The sequence below is a fragment of the Echinococcus granulosus genome, assembly GCF_000524195.1.
Source record: "Echinococcus granulosus chromosome Unknown EG_S00180, whole genome shotgun sequence".
Taxonomy (NCBI): Eukaryota; Metazoa; Platyhelminthes; class Cestoda; order Cyclophyllidea; family Taeniidae; genus Echinococcus; species Echinococcus granulosus.
The window spans coordinates 7,781-29,839 of NW_020170560.1; the positions used below are offsets into that span (position 1 = coordinate 7,781).

Genomic DNA, 22,059 nt, shown 5'->3' on the forward strand with positions numbered 1-22,059 from the left:
CTTTTTGGAGGCTTTAAAGGCCGAATCATTTGCCCCTACCACATGAACCTCATTGTCCGGGAACTCGCCTGCACAAAATTAATGTGGCACTGCCTTTCAGGCAAGCGGTTAAGAGCACTTAAAATGAGGACCTCTAGAGATATGCTTAGGATACAATCAATGATTAGATATAGAACGTTGACTGCTTGTTTAACTCATTGTTTTGGGTGGCAAGGCCTCCAGGCTAGATCAGTAGCCGCACCCTATCTGTACATTCAGAATGCATTTTCCGTCTTAGTACCTTTTTAAAACTTCACTTTCTTGTCCGACTCTCGGTTTCGATAACGGAGCGCTTAGAGGTCTACCATTATACCTTCGTCGAGGACCAGGCCTTCGGACAATTCCAGTGGCCACCATACCCAAAACCGCTAATGTTTAAAACATAATTCTTACGGGACGACGAAAAGATAAGTGAGGCTCATAGACTTCCCTTTACAGTGAAAGGAGATGTGCTACTTGGGCAAAATATGCATTGTCGATGTACAGAATGGCTTGTGGAATCACTACCATGGCTTGGCGGATGTACATTGCCGCAGTCCCACGTGACACGTCACCACAACACCAAGGGTTATACAAATAACGTGTTGCAAAACACTAATTTTGTGTTTTTTGATCAAATTTATTGTTTTCTGCTCCGACTACCCTGTTATTGGTTTGGTGGTTGGGATGGTGATCTCTAACGCTTAGCCAAGCTAGCACAATAACCAAGTCTAATTAACCCCCAAGATTGTGGCGTGTTTCTTTCGGTCTGAGTGCAAAAAAAGATAAGCTGTATACTTTTTCACTGCCTTCATATTTACCCTTTAATTTGCATTAATGATTGCCAAGATTCAAATAATATGTTAGACGTGGATTGATTCCAACAGCCTTAGACACACGGTGAAGTTTCCTTCAACCAATTTTAACCCAAACCGTTACTAATAGACTGTATCGAAGTCGTCTCCTCCATCCGAACAGTCATTCGCATGCACTTTGTGCATCCTACCGGATTCCAATACCTCCAGAATTTGCTCATTTCCATTTGTCTAACACAGGGTTCCTTAATTAGCATGCGATATGCTGCATTTTGCTCTACAAGGCGAATAGGACAAATGTATCGACCCCTCCAAATCACCTTCACATCGTCCTCTGCATCCTCATTCTATTGAAGGTCATCAAAGCCTCATTTCATAATGCGCCAATCCAGTCCTCATTCAAAGTGTAATTGCACTCCATTTCGCTTCACCAATGTTCCCCTCTTACCTTTCCCTTTTTATCTATAGTCATAATCTTCCTCGAACCTCAGGGGTTCCACGCAGTGTTGCTTGTAATGAGAGAAATGCTATCTGACTAGCTTGGTTATTAGGATAGAAATCACTGTAACTGATGACAATGTTATGGTTGACATGAGTTGGCAAGCGAACACTATGCATCATCTGGGTACTGTGCATATCGGATCAGCCAAAGTGCAGATGCAATGCCATGTTATCTTCCGATTTCCAATTTTGTACGGCAAATATATGGTCACAATTCTCTTTCAAATGTTGAACCCTCTTCGCAAAATGTACTACAATATTCATACCTTTTGGTAGAGCTACAGTATTTTGATAATCGCTTTTGTTCAAACTCCCCTAGAATATTCCACTGGCATCAACGTTTACCAGCCTCACCTCTTTAATTACCCACTTTTAACCCCTTAGCAAAAACAGTAGCTCCTCTGACCACCCATCTGTGGGGCGTATGACGATTCCATCCTGCGCAGGTGAGTCCGTTTGTATTAATTCATTTATTCCGCACCTACCTCGCCTTTTTCCATTCCTAAAGCTAGCATGGGTATCATGAACTTGGACCTTTCCGAAGGGTTGACGGCAAGTCAGTGTGGCACACCTCCTCTAAATCCTCTACCAGTATTTCGTTTTGCACACAAACCCATGACATATTTTGCGTGTGTGTGCGATTTTGTCCCTAGGTGTGCTGTCTAATTATTTCCCATCCATCCTGCACGGCTATGACCTCCCCTATCTTTATTGATGGTTCACATACGGATAAGCGTAGTAAGTTCTTCAGTCATAAAAGCCCTCGCTCCTACATATCCTGCCATTCGCTGTGAAACCTCTTTTTATTCTACCATTGCACTGCTTTTCAGTCTTGAAGACCCGATTGGATTAAACATTCTACCCTCATTGAATTATAGTTTACTAGCAAATCAAGGTAACAAGATTGGCATGGTAGGATTTTACCTTCCACTAATTAACCCTTTTTGATTAATGAAAGAAAAGCACCGACATAAATTGCATGCTGGAACCTGGGTGTCCTTTCTGTGGTGCAAGCTTAATCAGTACTTTGCCATGCATACTTAAAAACCCGACCCCGTCATACACGATCGATCTGATGTGGCCACTCTGTTATCGGGTTCGGAGCATCATATTTCCGTGCTCCGCTGCTTGGCGCTTTTCCTCCGGCTCTGCCTCCTTGCCAGCATGCTTGCTCATGATATTGGGAACCGCTCGCTGGTCATACTCTGGGAGTGGTCGTAAGTCCGTGTACACTCCTCATGATTGCACATTAAGTGAACTGTTCCTTTAGGTGCGATCCGTGCGGCAGTCTTGTTCTCACAGCGCCTGTAGCAATTACGGTTTAACTTGGAATGGTTATCGTTAAGCACCTTGTCGATTAGCTTTTGCCCTACAGTAGGAGGATAAGGATTGCCTCACCATCAATACACCCATTTTATTCACAAAATAAAGGAAATCATTGGGTGAAAGAACAGAGCCATAATGAGGTAGAATGAGGTCTAAATTGAAAGCCGACGCATTATTGTTTTACCTGTGTTATAACAGTGTTTTGTACTTTCAATGCATCTGTCTTTTTTACCCTCTTTCAATGTGGTGTTCGTCTTTTCGCTTGGTGATACACCGGCATTTGGCCATTCTTAAATGCAGTAGTCAATTCACTGTTGTCGGGTGAACATCCTATGGTGATTATATTCCATCCAAACCATTTTTTGCCCGAATTTGTCTTGCTTTGACCAAATAGTGACCTGGCAGTGAAATCTTGTTCATTTCTTTGCCTGTTCACCCAAAATGCCATCATTCTGATTTCACATAAAGTAAGTAAAAGTGAAGTTGTCGCCTATTTTGCTTTACCTTTGTGTCGAATAACTGTGTTGTAATCTGAAACTGCCACAAACGCTGCAGTTGTAATATATTCAGCAGGTAAATTTATCACCCAGTAGGTAAACCCAATGACACAGTCTACTGCAATCAAATCATCATTGGTTGAAGCAAGAAGAGGAGGATGTGCATCTGCCTTGTGTACTTGTTTAGGCATGTTGATGTTGCAGTAGTCACACACTAAGGAAGCTCATCTCTGGCACTAAAATTGTACTATAAAGCGTGGAGATGAATCAGTAGTTGGACTGTTTGGCTTTAAGCTTAGCCGTGCAAAATTAGGCTTTCTCATGTCCCTCTCTCTACAGTTCAATCTCTTTCAATCAAAACGGCAAGTCGGCTAATATCGAACGTCCACCGGAGAGGTTACAGGGTTCCCCAAACACTACGTTCTTGAAATGCGTCCTCGAGAGAAAAACTTAAATGCCGAGTAGGTTTCTGCTATTCACTCCATGACCTAAGATATTACGCGACTGCATTTATTATAGATGAAAAAATTCTTTAGCGAAAAGGAGCCAAAACGCAGCCACAATTTTGTTTCCAACCTCAGGTCCTGAAGACGATGTGTGACACGGCAGGCTAAACTTTGGATAGGCCGTGAAATTGCGCATGTTCGAGTGAATTTTCATCAAGAAGCAGCTAGGCATGAGCCTGAAATTGCCAAAGGGAGAGATAAGGCACTTAAAACAAGTCTATTTTTGTCTAGCTTACTACGCTTGTAGTTGCGACATTCTCACTGCTGTAATTTGGTGGCATTTATGAGGCTGTTGGCGTTGAGCCTCATAGCGAACTTGGGGTTAGGCATGGCGTTTTTATTTCAGAGATATGGCTTATTTTTACGAAAGGCACAATATGGCTTATTGTTAATAAACCGAGACACCTATGTAGGGCTCATGAAGCCCCTTGTGATATTCAGAAAAATAAAAGCAAAAATATTCGGGGAGAATATGTATTGCCGATGTAGAGGACAGACAGAAGCAGGCGGAGGGAAGACAGTAGTAGCGCAGAGTAACCCGGTACCAAAAACAGAGATTTAAACAAATAGCTGAGGCATTAGAGTGCAGCTGTCACAATTTTTGGCTGTTCGGTATGTAGTTTGTAAAGCAGGTATTATGGAAGTCTTTAGAATAATTCATGTGTAGTGTTCTATGACCATTGTCACGCCTACAACTATATGTGAAGTTTGACAAATTAATTTTTCACCGTTTCTTCCTTACACATATTCTCAAATCTGACATATTTCGGCGTTGTCAGTTCGCTTCCCATGTATAATGTTTCTGTGTTCCCCCGCCATATTTCTTTATTCATCGACCAACAATTTGATCCAAGGCCAATTTTTCCACACGAGGTATTAAATTGCACCCATATTTGGAGCAGTTTAGGAGGTCTGGCCAATCGCCACCATCGTAGCACGTCGAGACTTCCCCGGAGACGGAAGTTACTCTGCCCGAATGCCACTGATCCCTCGTGGCAATTCTACTGAATCTAGGGTTCCATCCTGTTTGCAAATTGCCCCGTGCTGTGGGGCAATGTGTTGGCCGTCATATGCGTTTATCTCTAGTCTTGAGGTCACTGGCCTAAAGGAGGAGTAAAGTGGCAAAGGAAGGGGTTCAGTATGGTTTCGTGGCGTTAAAATTCCGCGCCAATTCCTCCCTGACACTTTTATTCGCATTTTAGTGCTTCTTATCCAGACCTACCTGGATTTAAATCCAGCTAGTAGAGAAGTGGAGGAGAGGCCACTTTTTCACATATTTAATGGCTTTATGCAGGAAAGCCAGACAAATCTATCACAAACTCTTCCAGATGATTCATGGTCAGTATCGCTTCATCTGTTAACAAATATATCGCGGACCGCGGGATTGGAATGTCTGCAGAATGTGGACTTCATTTTCAACCCTCCTGTTAGGGTTCACCACTTATGCACTTCATATGTCACGATGTTTATCCCCAAACAGCATGAAACAGGGCAGGCATCCGTTAGAAACGGGTCCGCTTTGTGCTGCCACTAATGTACCGCACCAACAATTCCCTAAAGACGAACAAAAACTAAATGCCTGGATAAATTTGTACCGCTGACCGCATGTAGGGCTTTGAGCTTTTGGAATGACCCGAGAGCCAGCCCACTTGGAGGAGGTACAATGGCGCAGCACCTACGATACTTCTTTATCACAGCCGAGATTTCAACAAACAGCCAACGTATTGCACTCTATTTGCAGCATCATTGGTACCAGCAATTATGAATTTGAATGAAGCGACTCAATTCATCTGTGCTCTACTAATCATTCCTCTCTCTCTCTCTCCTCCAAACGCTTGTTCTCCAGCCTGAAACACACGCTTGAATATGGTAATACACCTCCCATACATATACTTAATGCTCCCACCTTTCCCTCGTCACCCACTGTCGTCCTTCATTATAAATTTGATCTAAGACCATTTTTCCGCAAATAAATTATTAAAATGCAATTGCATCTGAATTGACTTACGAGGTCTGTGCAGTTGTTAATTTGTTTCCACTCATATTATTAGTGTTTTTTATGTTTTTAATCAACTGAATATTTTGCTATCATAGCTGGCATTGGATTTCAATAGATAAGAGTATGCACCAATTCTTGCGGCTTCGAAATCATATGAGTAGGCGCTCATTTCAGGCCACTCTCATGACGCGAGGCCAACTTCTCCTGCAGTAACATAACAAATTGCCATATCCTCAGATGTAGCTCACCGTTGACTGCTATGCTAGCTTGAATGCTCACTGTGAGCTACGGCCATCAGTAGGGTTTCGTTCAAGCTGGATTTTCGCCCCAGCGGATTTTGTTCCTAAGGCAATGAGTTCACATTTTCCTCCTGTTTTATGTATTGCTGAAGCAGTGAAGTCGACTCATAGCCGTGGTATTACCAGTTTTGGTAAGCTGTGGCGGCAAAAGCTTCTGTTCGCTGTTTTTCGGTCTAATTAGCATCTAGGAATTACTTTAAGTGGGAGGAGGCAAAAAATTTTTTTTGCTGGTACTCAAATCGGAATATCTCGTTGCCTTCCAGATGCCTAGGTAAAATAGGTTTTATAAATTGTGGAGTCGGACGTAAGAGAAATATGTTTGTATTTTTCCTGTTCACAAGGCAGTTCGTTTGTTAATGCTCGAATGGTTCGACTAACCGCCGTGAGGGAAAATTCCAATCCGGCACGGGCATGCATTCTTATTTACCGCAAAATAACACATTCAAAACCTAGAGCCCGTTACCTATACGAAAAGGAGCTTACTCGGGAGGCAAGTAAAATTGTCTAATTTTAGTAGCAGGATATTTTTTAACTATCGAGTCGGATCTAGCGGCGTCGTCTTACTTCCCATCTCCGAGACAAAATGGTAAACGAACACATTATGAAATGCACTTCATTAGGATATCAGTTATCAACTTATCATTTATTTAATAAGCAGCACTTATCTGCAATTCCACAGCACAAATTAAATTTGTGGGCATTGTTTCATGAACTGACTAGTTTGAAACACGCCATGATACCTGTGACAAATATGGGTGATGTTGGCGTACGCGAATATTTTAAGGCCTTTGGGCCGTGTACTTGAAGCCAACCCTGGAAGAAATGGCTGTTGTAGGGGTAAAAATGCTTGTGGGTTGTACATAACCTCAACGCTACTGCTCACAACCTAATGGCCAGAATAACTTCACCTAAGCTTGCCCTATCCTTTCGTTTGCAAATTTCAGCCCGCAGGTGTGGTGCTGTATCACGGTACTCATGGCGCTTTCACCGCGACCATACCCGAGTGGGTCTAACGAAGATGAGAGCCGGCAAAGCTTCACACGACGGGACAAAACCAACCGAAGGAGTCTCAAAGAGAGATCGGCAAACGCTTGGTTTTATTCCACAGTTGGAATTTAAAAAACAAGGCAATGGGGGGATATAAGACTGTCCACTAATCTGTCATATTTCTTTTAATACAGTGGGAAACTCTGAAGCATAACAGACAAAATTCCCAGCATTAAAAAATTCATTTGAATTTGGCTGATCACAGAGTAGGAGCCACTATGTTCCGCAAACAAAAAAGTATTAATATTTGTCAACTTCTCATTTCGAAAAATAAATGATTTGTTTCCCACGAAAGAGAAAGTTATTAAGTTGAAAAATCACTGCCACTCATATTGCGACCACCTATTTGCTCTAGCGGAAATCCGGGTAAATGTTTATAAATCGGACGACGGAATGGAGGCCCGGCCCAATAAACCAATTACTACCTCCCCCAAATTGACGCTAATATTTTGGGTTCTGGTGGAATTGACAGCTAATGAAATTATTTTCAAACATTCGCTAACTGTTTAGCGAACAACAGAAGCCTAACTACCTCAGGAATGTTCCTTTTTACTCAATTTCCTCATTTCATGTTCTCATATGCTAATAAGTTTATTTTTTCATTATTTTGATCTGTCAACCCCTCCCCCTTCCAAACTGCAGGTGGGATAATCTTTTCATGGTACAACAAATCCTGCTGAATTTTCTACCTCGGTGCTGTACTTGATGTACTTGACAGGCTCTGCCAGTCAGCATGTGGAGGTGCTCCTTGAGAGCGAGAATTTTGTATTATGTCTGATGGCAAATCTGACACTTTCTGAGAGTGACTTCACTTCTGGCACCTTCGTACACTCCGTAATTATTTCAGCAGTCAGAGCGCCAATTGGCACAAAATTGCAATCAGCATTATGCATGAGAGTTGCTGTGGATTCACTGGACCACAGTGTCAAAAAGCAGATTTCGCCTCCATTACATTGCTACACGAGACAAAAAAGTGGCAGGAGGAGAAAAAGCACAAACCTACTGGATCTCAAAGGTTTGATCCAAAGATAAACCAATAAAAAGAGAGAGCCAAAACTGCCTGTATAATCTCTGCTCGTGATGGTGCTTCCAGTCAATAATCAAATGTGGTCTTTATATAACATTTGTTTGGGATATTGACCACCCCTAAGGAATGCATTTCTACAGCTTTTCGTCAGTTCTTACTCTACTCAAGACACTTTATTCTTACTCACATTTAAAGTATGCTCCAACATAATTTTGCAGAATTAGGAGGAAATGAGAACGCTATTTGCGAGGCATGTCCCTACGTAGGATTGTGCCATCGCCATAGTGAATTTCCTTTTCAGTGAAGGTTAGGCCTTCGGTGCGACAAACATTCCCTCACAGTATCTGAAAGGCACCGAAATGTACTTTTTATTGAAACAATTTCCTGATAAGTAGTTTATTTTAGGCAGAATAATTCTTGTGTTACTGATAACTTTCTTGTCAGACCGAGAAAGAATAACTTGGATAGCATTCACTGCCTCCAATGCATTGCCCGATTTGGTTCATGACTCGAGATTTTCCAATATAGGTATGCAAATAAATTGTTTTAAAACCCGAGACATCTCCAAGTGGTTCACAAATTAAGCGTACTGTGGTTTCTTGGTGATCCTGCGTGCTTTTACTTGAAAAGTGATTTTAGTGCTTTCCATATTGGTAAGCTGGGCTTCAAAATAATCACCTAAACGAATAGTTGGGATATTTCTACTATGCATCTTTCTTGAGGTAAGGTATTCTCTACATTGAGATTAGGCTTTGCATTCAAGTCACAATCTCGTCTTTTGATGAATAAAAACATACAAAAACCTAATAGACTTAAACAATCTTTCGGTGGCTCCTTTAAGGTAAACGCTTCATAATTTAATAATTTATCAATTCCCTAATACGTCTTCTTCCATCGGAGAGAAGTGCAAGGCAGAGAATTGGTATCTCCTAACCTGTTTTCCTCTTTCATACTGCTTAAAGCATAGTAAATCAACTCGCAATAGCCCACATCGTTGCCTATCTGCTGATCCCCTTTAGCACTCTAAAAAACCTCCTTCATTGAACCTTTATGCATAGGAACGACTTTACACAAATCCCCTTATCCCGTTGACTCGGTACCAAACATTACTTATTTAGCATTCAGCGAACATCCCAACGAATCTCATAATGTTGCAGTTACAAATTTTGAAACAACAAACATTTTTACTGACATAAGCCCTACTGTAAAGGGATTGCAGTTGGAGCAATCATTCCACGCACTATGCGGCATTTGCCTGCAGCCGTTTGCAGTCCCCTCAGGCGCACTTAATTCAGCCCTCCTAGTAGGCTTAACCACGGATTAAAGAGCTATCCTGAGAAAAAGCGGTGTTAACTACTGAGCAGAAATGCCAAAATTGGTTGCATTTTAACAAATGCCAAATATGGCCACAGGTTTTGCAAATTGTTCAATTTAGTTAAATTTGCACTGACCTTACAAAGTGGTTCGTTGGAGCACAACCACAGAATTTCTGGCAGGACATCTTCTCCTGTCGGTCGGCTTCGCTAGAGTGCCAAAGTAGTTGTAAGCTTAAAAATTTATCTTCCTTAGTAGATCTGTGGGAGATTAGAGGAGAACATTAGTAATTGTCTTAAGTAAAGGCCGCAACTTCTTGTAGAAATATTTATTAAACTCTAGAAGTGTGGTTTCTCTGCATGTGAGCTTAAGAATTAAAACGATACAGTAAGTATAAATAAGAAATAATGCATGGAAAGGCAGTCATTTCCTCAGGATAACGCCTCATATCAACGTAAAGTTAACCAGCACACAGAGCTGTGACATTCAAAGGTAGCCTCGAATGCGATTTATGAATGTCCGGTTGCGGCAACTCAATAGGGTGTAGGTGAGGGCGTCTAAGACCATCCGGAGATGAGCATTACGCAGACAAATATTTAATTACCCCAGAGTCGTAGCATTGCCTATTAAAATAACACCTGCTACCATTTTATGAAGGAAATATTATAAAGGCTAGGTAGTGAAATAAAGACTCCCCAAATGGCCATAAATAGTAATTAATTTCATTTGCCACTACGCATTCACTCCACTTGAACGCACGCTCCCAACCATGCTTCCAAGGCGGCAATTACTCACCTCCCAAACCAACTGACACGTTAAATGAATTAAAAGAGCGCGCATGGTTGACAGGCTTTTGTTCAAACCTCCTCATTGTGGAATGCGATTGAGAAATAGAAGTGACGGGAATGCATGAGTGTGGTCCAATTTACTGCAAAAGCTTCCCAGAGGGTGAGGCCAGTCTGCATTTTCAGAGTAAGCACGGCTTTGGCAACGTTTCTATTCGCGTCTACTATTATAATGCTTTTTCTCCCAATGAGTGCCCACGTTTGCGTGCCACTCTTATAATTGTTTTGTTATTAAAGAGTGCTTTTTGTGGACGAAGCGTTGTAACATACGTGGGCCTTCGTTAATGCTACGACATACCAAAATTTATGTAGGAAATTTATATCCAGGGGGAATCTATGATTGTATTAAATGAATGACTGCAAGCAGTTTATCTAGCATTTCAACTGCTCATCGTTATGCCTCCGAAACATTGTTTTACTATTTGCTACATCCCTTCTTCCAGATGCCAGTTCCTGGGTCTCACGAGAGAAGAGTATACTCTTTGCTTGGTGAATTGGTTCGGTTGTACTTCAGTTGTTCTTCCAATGTAGGATTTAGGTCCTTATGAACAAAGGATTGTTGTTTGCAAGTAGTCCCTACAAAGGCACGTAGGCTCTCCAAAGTAGCACTTTCCTAATAGCACTAGTCGGTAGAGGGAAGGACAAGCCATGGCGTAGGGATTCAATACCAGTGTGCCATGGGTGGATTGGAAGGCGTGGGGTTTTAACATTTTACGCTTCGAACATTGGATTTTAAATTACGGAGTTGTTTGGAAATATTCTCTCAAACTGAGAGTTCTGCATTGACGAAAGAGAAATCAGGAAGTACTGAGAGCCTTGTTTTGGCAGAAAGTAAAGTTAAAAGTACATTGTTCCCACTATATGCATATTAGATGTCTAAAGAATGTTAAATTTTATGCTATAATTCGATTGCTAGTTTAACATTTAGTTCGGGTTTCGCGGTTAATTGAGGCTCCTTTACGCGGCGTCCAGATCTTGCCAGTGGCACTTAGAAACTCTGGACGTCGGCAATACATATTATTACCCTCGTGTTATGTCAGTTTTTGACATCAGAAAGGACTTGGAGTGATGGCGTTGAATGCGAGTATGTTACACCTTGCACTTACATGCTTTAAATGCCATTTTATTCATTACTTCAATGGTAGCATGATTCGACTAATGGAATATTTAGTAAACTTGGACAACAATTAAAGCAACAACACTAGTTGAAACATGCAAGAATCGGTGATGGAACTATTGCCAACTTTGTCCGAATAGGTCTTCATAAAAGTGCCGAAATTTCGGGCAAGGGAACTGTTATAATGCATTGATTCCAACTCGACGTCTATTACTCTCAGTACACACTTTGTTTCTCACTTTCTAATCTCCACAGACTAGGGACATTTTTGAGAGACCAATCAAGACAACAAGGGCAGAACTCACACCACCACTCTCGTAGGGACTGATCTGATTATTTCAAAACTTGCCTCAGTTATAATTGAGGGCATACTGACAAGTTCGCGAATCCTCCACTTAAGGCACGCTAATCTCATATTAATTGCACGAAAAAAGACTGCCTATGGACCCTATTTTTGTCAAATCACGAAGTTAATAACTTTTTAAATACAAAAACTGCGAAAAACTGTTCCTGCGAATTTCTTTTTTCTTGTCTGCTTGGAGGTGTGAAGGGCTCCATCATTAGCTCCTACCACATGAACCACATTTTCCGGGAACCGGTTTGCACCTGGTCAAAAGCACCTAGAAGAAGGACCCCTCGAGGTGTACTAAGAGTCCAATGACGGTGCGATGTCATATGTTGATTGCTTATTCTACTCATCTCCTTGGCTTTGCAGACACCTTTAGCCCCGACATCGTACTTCCGCTTGCCGGCAGGGCTCCGGGCCATGTGAGAGTCCACAACCCTTCCGTACTTCCGGAATACATTTTCTCTCCTAGTATCTTTCTAATACTTTATTTGACTCTCGTTTTTGACAACAATCCACTTAGAGCTCCACCACTGTGCCTTTGGCAGAGCATAGCCTTCGGATCTTTTCAGTAGCCACCAAACCCAAAAGCGCTAACGTTTAAATCATTATTCTAACTGGAAAAAAGGGCGAACCTGTATCAGTTAGAGACTTTCCTTTATACAAAGAAGACATACTACTTAGAGTGCATATACATTGCTGATGTGCAGAAGGGCTTCAGGAATCACTGCCATGGCTTGGCGGAGGTACATTGGCGCAGTCCTGCGTGACCTATTGCCGCAATACAGTGGATTAAAGAAACATTGTGTTGCAAAATATAAAATACTTGTTTTTTGATCGAATTTATTGCTTGCTGCTCCAATTACTTTATTAGTGTTTCGGTGGTTAAGATATTGGTCTCTAATGCACAACCCAGCTAACGCCATACCCAAGTCTAATTCACCTGCAAGAACATGGCGCGCCTCTGTCGGCTTGAGCGAAAATTGCCCTTTTGTTCATCCAAGTGGAATAACTACTTGACCGAAAGGTCCAAAATCTAATTGTTGTAGGCATTTTATTGCGATAGGAAAACAAAGCTTATATTGAGCTGATTAGAATGCATGGATAACAATTCACACATGATCATGCAAAGGTGTCGCAAGCTTTTATGTAAAAGAGGCGTTTAAAATTTCACTCTTTAGTGCTCTTCCTGCTGTCTACAAGTTCTGGTGAGGCGTTTGACTTCTCAACACTTTCGAAGAGGTTTGTGTGGCGACTTGAGACTTCCAGTTGCTGCAAAAAGGCAGATTAATTGGGCGGTATATGTGCTGGCTAAAAAAGAGGGAATTGGGTGTACCATCATGACCTGGAGGCCAGGCCACTACACGGAGTTACAATGGCGGAGCCCCCAAGTAGCCTGTTGTCAAAACTGAGAGTTCAACAAATAATTAATGCATTACATTTAAATTAAAAATTACATGTGGTATCTGAATTTGCTTTCACATAAGGAAGAAATGTTTCGTGTTGAAGTATGCGTAGTCAAATTTTCCACTCTTACACATGTCAATAACACACTCACCTTTTTTGTTATCCTAAAGATACTTGAAGACCAGCCAACCCACATCTAAATCAGTGTGTTTTTGTATTTTGAACCAAGACTGCCAGCAATGTTCCAAATCTTTCAAAGCACCGCATTGAAAAGAAAGTCATCTTTCTTGTAATACGTGAACCAAGGTGCAGACTTAACACATTTACTCTTGATTGGGGGCTGACGAATTAAATACACGCATGTACAGGGCGGGACAACTTAGGCGCACAAAGACACTCCGACTGGAGTGCACACGAGGACAACAGGGGGCGCAAAGTCATTTATTTCATCATTCACACACAGACAAAACTGTAGGTTCTAGGCACCGTGATAGCGATTGTACGCATGCAGAATAGGACCTGAATCTCTACCCTCACATCGCGCCACACACACACAAGCACACTTAAGGCAAAAAAATGAAGGGTAGATTGTGAGTCGCCTTCAAACTTGACTGCATATCTGATCAGCAGAACTGGCAGTACTGCGACCACTCTCCTGCAAAGCAATGGGAGTCATCTGTAAAAGCATGCTGCCTTCTTCTCCTTCTCCTTCTCCTCCTCCCACCCCTTTGCTTTCTTCATTTGGTTGAAGCAATACCGACTGTGGACGCGTGTCACTACTTCTCGCAGTCTCACAGGAGATGGTTCGAGGACCTCGTAGCACTTGATTCGGCAAAGTGGTCTCAGTAACGCTTACAACCACCCTCTGCTTTTCCTTAGGGACTTCTGGCCCCCAAGAGTTCAGCCTTCGTATGGAGGCGTATTTCTGTGTTGTCGGTGCCAGGAGATAATGGCCCTGCAAAGGAACCAATTCACCTCCCGGTGTACCTACGCATTGGGCGGCTATATTGGTTCCGTAGAACTTGTTGGCTATTATCTGGCCTTCAATCATTTCTTGTGGTGTTGGAGTACGTGGAGGGTATTTCAGGCTGTTGGATGTTGCTTGCAGTTGAGCTGAAGGTAGATAGGTGGCATCATGAAGAGAGATACCTGAATTTTGGATTTGTAGGGGTGAGAAAAAGTTCTGATTCGGGAATACCAGGGAAGCATCTTCGTTGCACTCCTGAATAGGTGTATAAACTAAACGGCTCTGGACTGCAGGTTCTGTCAAGAATGTATTTTGTACGTTCGGGTCCAGACATGGTGGCATCTCCAGAGGGTAGCTCATGCGGAAGTTCCACTTCTGTTTCATTGCAAATCCAAGCCACATCATGAGCCACGCTAGATGTACGCAAATAAAGAGCGCCACTGTAGTGAGACAGAGGTAGTCTTTTTCATTCCAGTAAAGCAGGAAAATATCGTATAAACATGGTACCCGGATAAGTGTGCTGGCCACGAGCGAAAGAAAACCGACGATAATGAGAGTTCGACCTTGCAGAGGCCAGCAGTGACACATTTGGCAGCCTTTACTCTCCTCCATCGTGGGTGTCCCACTGCAAAGCGTTGGCGTTTCTGCCAGCTCCATTGCAGTGTTGGTTAGTCCTTTGGTGAGTCGAAGAACATTTACCACAGTATAATAATTCTTTTGGATCGCTTTGTAAAACTGCCTTAAGCCCAAATGAAAGAGGACGCCGTAACTACTGAGAGTGATGAAGTAACCAACAACAGTTAGTATGATCATCTGCCAGGCAGACAATCGCATAGGCAATCGAACCATAACCAGGGGCCCATAGATGTTGGTCGAGTTGGCATGTACAGTGAGACAAGCAGTCAGCTGAACCAGTAGACTGATAGCCGCGTACTCAACGGTCAAGTAAACACCAGAACATATGAGCAGAATGGAAGTGAGGAAAGAGAATGTGGGCCAAACCGTCCAAAAGGTATAGGAGATTCGAATGGCGAGAAAGGCCAAGGCAAGGAAGAAATTGATGATTTCTGGTGAAGGCGATCGAAACGCGACATTCCTACTAGCACCGATCTTCTCAGTGTAGGTCGTTTTAATTCCACTGGAGTGCTGGAGAATAGCTGCTTTAAGATCAGCCACTGCGTTCTCTTGCTGCTTTGTTTGGGGCAATTGACCGATTCCCCCGAGAGTTGGCGGTTGCACCGCCAGCAAATCCGAGCTTGTGAGTCGAGTTGATAGGAGACCCGCTGATGCCAATTTGATAGCCAAGTTTGGATGTCGTTGGCGAGTATTTTGCATCACTTCTTTTGGTGACAGCATTGGAAAGATGAAACTGAGATCCGTTTGCCAAACTATGTCTTGGAAAGAGATACCACATACAAGTGAGAGAGATCTGGGAGTCGGATCAAAGTAGTTCAGTGGCTTTTCATGCGATCACGGTGCTAAATGGCTCGTGTAGTTTCCTTAATCATGTCACATGGTCTTTGTGTGAGGCTATGCGGAGCTGTAGAGGTATAATGCTAAGCACCCTATTGATTGGTGCCACATTTGCAAATACACAGAGGCACACACAGGAGCGCTACCTATGTGATTGACTTCATCGACATTGCCAAAACATGTCTGAACTGCAAACTTTTGTCTTAAGTACTTCAGTTACACACAAGAACAACGAAGCACTGGTTATCATTTAATCTTGGTTCAGCGGCAACCGAGAATGTGTTGTGCTATCCTCGAATGGGGAAGTGCTTGAAGGAGATCCGTACCTCGATCTCTTTTATCCCCTCCTTTAATTACTTAGGTCAAAAACTAAATGACTAGGTGTTTGGTTTGTTATTGCCTACCTAGAGAGGACATGTATTATTTTGTTCAATGGAAGGTTGTTACTGTCCCTTTGCCCTTTTTATTGCCATCAAACCACTTTGCCTATGGTGAAGCACAAAAAAGTGCTGCAAGATTTTATATCTTACATGAGTCGCAAAATACGAGAGGCTTTTCGGGAAGGTGGAACTCGGCCCAGTTGTTCCCACAGTATAAAGGAGGGTTATAAACTCACCTATCTGATTATGTGCCGCTGGTTGTGGAAGGAAGGCATGTTACTGTCTATAGCTGTGAAAGCTTTATAACAAGGTGCGGTATATTGAGACATAAAAGTTGGTGACGTTATTAATATCTTCTACACTTTGCCCCACTCCGCCCTAAGCACTGGAAGGTGCCTACCCTCAAGACCCTCTTACAATATGATGTATGACACGGCTAATCACATGCCACTCTAGTTGGGGCTTCTTACGCGCTACCTAGAGCGCAGAGAACCCTCCCCCAAGGGTGGGCCCTATCGCCTTAGTATTGCTTGATTTCGGCCCTCCCACCGACCGAGGTGAAAGAATAACTTTTCATTTACCGCGTAATTGGGACCAACACTACCATAATGGCAAAGCGACGAGATTATGGGTGTATTCTTTCACGAAAACTCCTTTGCAACACGCCACTCCCAAAACATACCTTTCTCCCTACTAGTGGAGGCTATGCATCTACATGAGGTAAATCAAGTAAATCAAGTCCACTTTATATTATGCAAAGTTTTCTAACCGCTGTAATATGCGGCTAATTTTTGAACCCAAAAGCGCTTTAACCTACCCCCGCCGTTGCGTGCTGCAAATGGAAAAACAGAGGGAGAATTTTGCCCCTTGTGAGATCAAACGAACTGAGAAATCTTATTTGGAGAGGGCTTGAGCTGGGTACACGGAGGAAATTTTCGCCTATTTGTCAAAGTGCCATAAGACTGCGCTTGGAGGGTGAATAGCGTTAAGGGCGATGAAGCGGTGGATGTAGCTACGACACGGTGTCTTTACACTGAAATAACTTTCATTCTGTGCTAATATTTGTACTTAAAACAAGTCAGCCGTTCGGTCGGTCGGTCGCGGTACATAGGACTCAAAATTAAATAGTAATGAGGTCTTTGTTTTAAAGTCAGGTCCTTTGGCAAACTGCCTATTGAACCGGAAAAATAAAGTGCATTCTTTGTTCACAACTAATTTAAAATTTCTCCATTCGTCTTGCGTGGAAGTTATCAACTCAAAGAGCCTACCGGAGGCAATGCAACAAAATGAATTGTTGAATGTCAACCTGTTTTCAACGTGCCCGTTTAAGGGCTGTCTATCATATTAGTCTTGGCATATGTGAATGTGAGGACTTGGAATGAGGTAATTTTGTTTCCAGGTCAGTTAGTTAATAGATTCTGAAGGCCTCGATCAGAGCCCCCTAGATTACGGCATTAACTACATGATAACACAGACTTATTTCCTCCATCTCAAATCAGTGATCCGCCAACAAACCACGGATAATATTTTTGTAACCCCATAAAACTCGGCCGATTTTTTGGCAAAGAAGTGACCCGGTATGGATGTGACTACAATCATGGTCACTTGAGGGTTTTATTATCATTGCAATACTTATCTATTAATTCGCGGCACTTTTGAAGGCAATTAAGTGTTAAGTGGAGGAAAGAGCGCCATGATTTAGGTGTCACATAGCCGATGAATATTTGCGGCTGATTTGCGTGTCCTCACTGAAAAAGGGATAACAATCTCATCAAGCCTCTCTCTCTAGAGGAGGCATGGCCACGCAAAGGCCACATTCATGTGAGTTATTAGGCCGTTCGAGGGGTAACTTAGGCCTTAGTAAAGGGGATGGCAAAGGGAGAAAGAAGGTAGCTCAGCTTCCTTTCCTTGGCGACTGTCAACCGAATCAACGCCTATTGAGAAGGTTGAGGGCACAGTTAGCTAATTTACTTAGATTTCAAGTGAAACCTTTAGGAAGGACATGAATGGCAGGGTTACCATCTATTCCGCATATTGTTCAGAATTGGGTGGATGACGTTGGTGTGAGTGGATCCCCACGAGACACCTCGACAGTGTCAAGTTGAAGTAGTCGGTGGCTTATTTACCATTTATGTTTCCCACCAACTTTCTAAGTGAAAAAACGCCCAATTTCCCCTCTCTACAATCCGTTTATTGAATTGCCACTCCTTCCCTCACCCATAGAGTGTAGCCAATTTTCTTTACAAGTAGTAAGTCTATGAATAATAAAGAGGATTTTCTTAAAGAAAGACGGAAAATCCCCACTCCTTTTATCAACCACTCCTAAAAAAACCCTTTTTTCATGGGTATATTTAGCACGCAATGACTTTCCACGACTTGTTAATGCTCATAGATGTACCATCTTCCCTACCGAAAATGATCACTCTCTGTTTAAACAGAATCAATTTTCACTTAATTGTTGGTAATAGTAAGGATCTTATTGCAGATCTATTTGGCGATGCCATTAACGAATCAGTCGTAAGAGTGATCGTATCTGGGACAAAATTATGCGCTGAATAATTGCGCATTTAGTGTCTAACCAGAGACTGACCATTACCCTGGATAATGCATAAATAGCAGCGACATGAAATAGTCTACCGCACTCTTTATTGCCTTCGAACTTATGGGTGAATAATGCGTTTCTAGTCACTCATTTTACATGGGGAAGTAAGATTTTTCAAAACGGGAATATTAAATAAACACAATGGATTTTAGCTGACCTAGCGGCACTTCTACCAGATCATCTATGGCTGTAGCACAGACAAACTATACCGATGGTGATTAAATAATCAACCCAACTCCATATCCTGTAATGTTTGGAGCGTGAAGGATAAATGTGACAATGTGCCATGCGAACCGTCTGAATGCACTCTGGGTGACCTGGTGTCAGTTGATCGAGGTCGCCTACGTCCGTAGTACCGATGAACGATACCTGTGTCGGATCACGAACTAACATAGCTATAAATGATACGATTTTTAAAGCATCAAGGATAAATGAGCTTGATAATTACTAGGCGAAGAATTGTTCCATCCTAAACAGTCGCCTGCCTGTTTAGTGACTCGCAAACTAATAATGCCTTCCTTAATGTTCGGCAATTAAGCTTGCACACACACGGAGCGTCTCTAATTTAGACAGGTTTGGTATGTCCCTATTTAGTTGGCTCATGGGCACAGCCTCTAAGTTACCCTCGGGCTGGGGCTTTACTGAGTGGTGGAGAGTTTCCTGATACGAAGTAGTTGTCAGACTGATGCAGTTAATCGCGCCAAATAGGCTTTATTTTGGTCTCCATTAAAGCTAACCTGCCCTAATGATGAATTTTAGAGTTTATCTTCTGAAGCGAAAATGAGCTGACACTCGAGTTTCCACTACGATTTAGACAGGCTCACTGCCCCCAGGCAAAACACAAGAACCTATGTTTTGAGAAGTGTCAGAGCAAAAAATCCCTCACTTCTAACCCGTCGTTGGTATGAGACCGTATCACCGCCAGTTAAAAGCAGAGTTGAAAGCGGAAATGCTTTTTTCTGCCTTTTGATGAAAAAATGACCGCCCAATCCGAATGCTTCATAGCAGCATGCAAGCTGTGAACAAAAAAGGTTAGTCCAACATTGGTGGGAAAATACGACGAGATTGAGTGCAGAGATCACTCCTTCCACATGATTACTTTAAGTTCGCGGTCATTTTAGGCATTTTAATACTGAATTAGCTAAGTACACTTCCTGCAGAACGGATGCCAAAGGTATCGAATGGAACTATGTGAGAGCTTGTGATAAGAACTGGACAACCATGTCTAACTTCGCAGCTTTATAAAATACCGGAAATGGATTCAACAATGGATGCATAGAAATGCCTTTGGATCATGCTTGCAGTTTAGCCTGCAAAGAGGTCAAAATATCCTTTTCAGCCAGTGTGTGACATTTTGTATTCCAAATTTTGTCATTATGGCTACCCTATGGGTGTTTTTTCTCATTAACCTCCTTTGGTATCCGACAACTTCCATGTGCCAACTTGAATCAACGTGGTCTGCGCTAACTAAATGCCAACAGGAGACGTTAGGAGCAGAGAAACTACTGACGTATCATGCTTTCACCTGCAAAATACAGCATGTTGGGACTGTGAGTGCTTAGAGGCTTAGCGGAGCAGTTTAATTATGTCTAGAAAGGCAGTCATGATTAATTAGCAATTCACTTTGAATATTCTCTTGCAGTCTGTATGTTTATTTTCAATAACCACCTTGAAGTCTTTGTGGGGGTGAACAGTCCAAGTTGAGTGTGCAATATATCAATAAACACGTCTAAATGAGAGCATAAATAGGCATGGGTTTGGACATTCTGTGGATAATAAGAAGATTATGCACGGAAAGGCACCGTGGCAAGATTAGCATAGGTTCTTTCACCGGGCTCCAAACGCCATTATCTGGCATGTTTCGTGGATTTTATAGCATCAAAATACGATAATTTGCAAATGCGCAAGACACTTGTTTTTCATATCGAGCGTGCTTTTTATTGTAAACATGAAGATGAAACTGCAAGTAAAGCAGTGCGCATGAAGTAAACCGTACCAGTCAGATTAATAAAATGGAAGATGAAAATCGATAAATGAGCAAAAGTCACTAAATGTCGTACTTTTTGTAACTAAATTTGTCCGCAAAATTTTAGTTTTGGAAAGTTGTTATTTTTAAGCACGTCCACTTGAATTTATCTTTTTAGATCAATTTGCTTCATTACCATTTAATGACCTTTACTAACAGCGTCTATTCAAGGATAATCAGTGATTCAATTCTAACCACTTAATTAATGAATTGAAAAATTTTAAGCTTTTTGCAAATCAAATATAAATAGGCATAATTTCAGCAAATTACCTATAAAACAGCAATAACTTACTTGGATCTACCACTTCGTTTTTTGCTTGTTCTCCTAGCACCCATGGTGTCGGAAGGAGAAGAAAATACGCGCCAAGAACATGAAATAAGAAGGAAAAAGGAAAGGCACTGCTAGGATTTTTCGAAAATATATAGTTGTGCTTTTTTTGCACTGAGGGCGGGGAATTGGTTCTACTGCTGGTATTGTCCAAAATGGCGGAAGTTCGTGAATTCGAATAAAACTGAGAGGAATTAAGAGACACTGAACCAAAAACAAAGTAATCCGTATTGGCACAGAGCAGAAAGGCCATTGCGATGGTGAATGCTGCGGAGAATACAATGCAGTTGACAAGGAAGTGAAGAGGAGTTGTGTCCCAGTCAAGTCCATGACGAGCATCAAAGACTTGGGATCGGAGGGAGATATACGTAAAGATGCTGCGAACGAGTACGTAGCTCTGCAGAGCTAAGACTAGAGTACAATGCCAAAACTGGATAATCCCACCAAACTTTAGGCAACATCGCATTTCTTTGCCTTTGTATCACGACAAGAGATCACTAGAGCATAATGTGCGGTGTTATGATGCAGATGTACGGAAGGTCAAGTACCATGTATTTGAACCAATGAAACAAATGAATTATTGCTCTATTTTCATTGCAAGCTCTAATGAATCATTAATTATGAAGTTAAGCTCAACGGCAATTGGGGTTCTGTAAAAAGACCCCCTTTTTATTATTACGAATAAACCTAGAAGTTGTTTAATTAGTTAATCCTTGAATTAATTCACTTTGCAAACCCTAAACCTGTGCCTTTAATAATATGCTGCCTATTTGTGCCAAATCATAGCTTCTACTAGTTTTGAAACTAAGGAAGTCTGTTAGTGGCTGTCACAGTATCTAAGACTTTAAAATTCTTTACAAATATTATATTTAATTTTATACAGTAGAATTCCATGAATTTTTTGATACTTATGCCTCCCTTGCCGTTACTGAACAAAATTCATGACTTCAGTGCTTTACATTTTGCCACGGCGCAGCGATGGAGTTACCCCTATCAAAGATGAATGTGTCCGCATCGAGACGGGCGTTTGCTTAATGCTCCCAAGTAAAATATTTCTCCGTTCGGTACTAAAATTCATCATTGTGCAGACATTTAAATGAAAAGGCTCCTTGATTTTAAAATATATATGTTTACTCATTGAGAAGCCAAATAAAAGAGAATTTTCGGTAGAATTTCTTCCACTATCATAAATCGCGAGGAGTAAATATAAGAGCATTGG

At 41.9% G+C, this 22,059-nt stretch overlaps 2 protein-coding genes across 2 annotated transcripts; one reads left to right on the plus strand and one right to left on the minus strand. All coding sequences in view use genetic code 11, as the record gives it.

The window, feature by feature from the left end:
- Positions 1 to 6,013: 6,013 nt before the first annotated feature.
- EGR_09966 (hypothetical protein) lies at positions 6,014 to 11,066 on the plus strand (the record flags this gene model as incomplete). The annotated part of the gene is made up of 6 exons (XM_024499215.1): positions 6,014 to 6,092; positions 6,479 to 6,547; positions 6,582 to 6,727; positions 8,763 to 8,876; positions 10,733 to 10,782; positions 10,940 to 11,066. The coding sequence occupies 6 exons, from the start codon at positions 6,014 to 6,016 to the stop codon at positions 11,064 to 11,066; spliced, it is 585 nt and encodes a 194-aa protein (XP_024346361.1).
- A 2,599-nt stretch (positions 11,067 to 13,665) lies between these two features.
- Positions 13,666 to 15,387, minus strand: EGR_09967 (hypothetical protein; the record flags this gene model as incomplete). The annotated part of the gene is made up of 1 exon (XM_024499216.1): positions 13,666 to 15,387. One exon carries the CDS (start codon positions 15,385 to 15,387, stop codon positions 13,666 to 13,668), a length of 1,722 nt encoding a protein of 573 aa, XP_024346362.1.
- Positions 15,388 to 22,059: the final 6,672 nt, after the last annotated feature.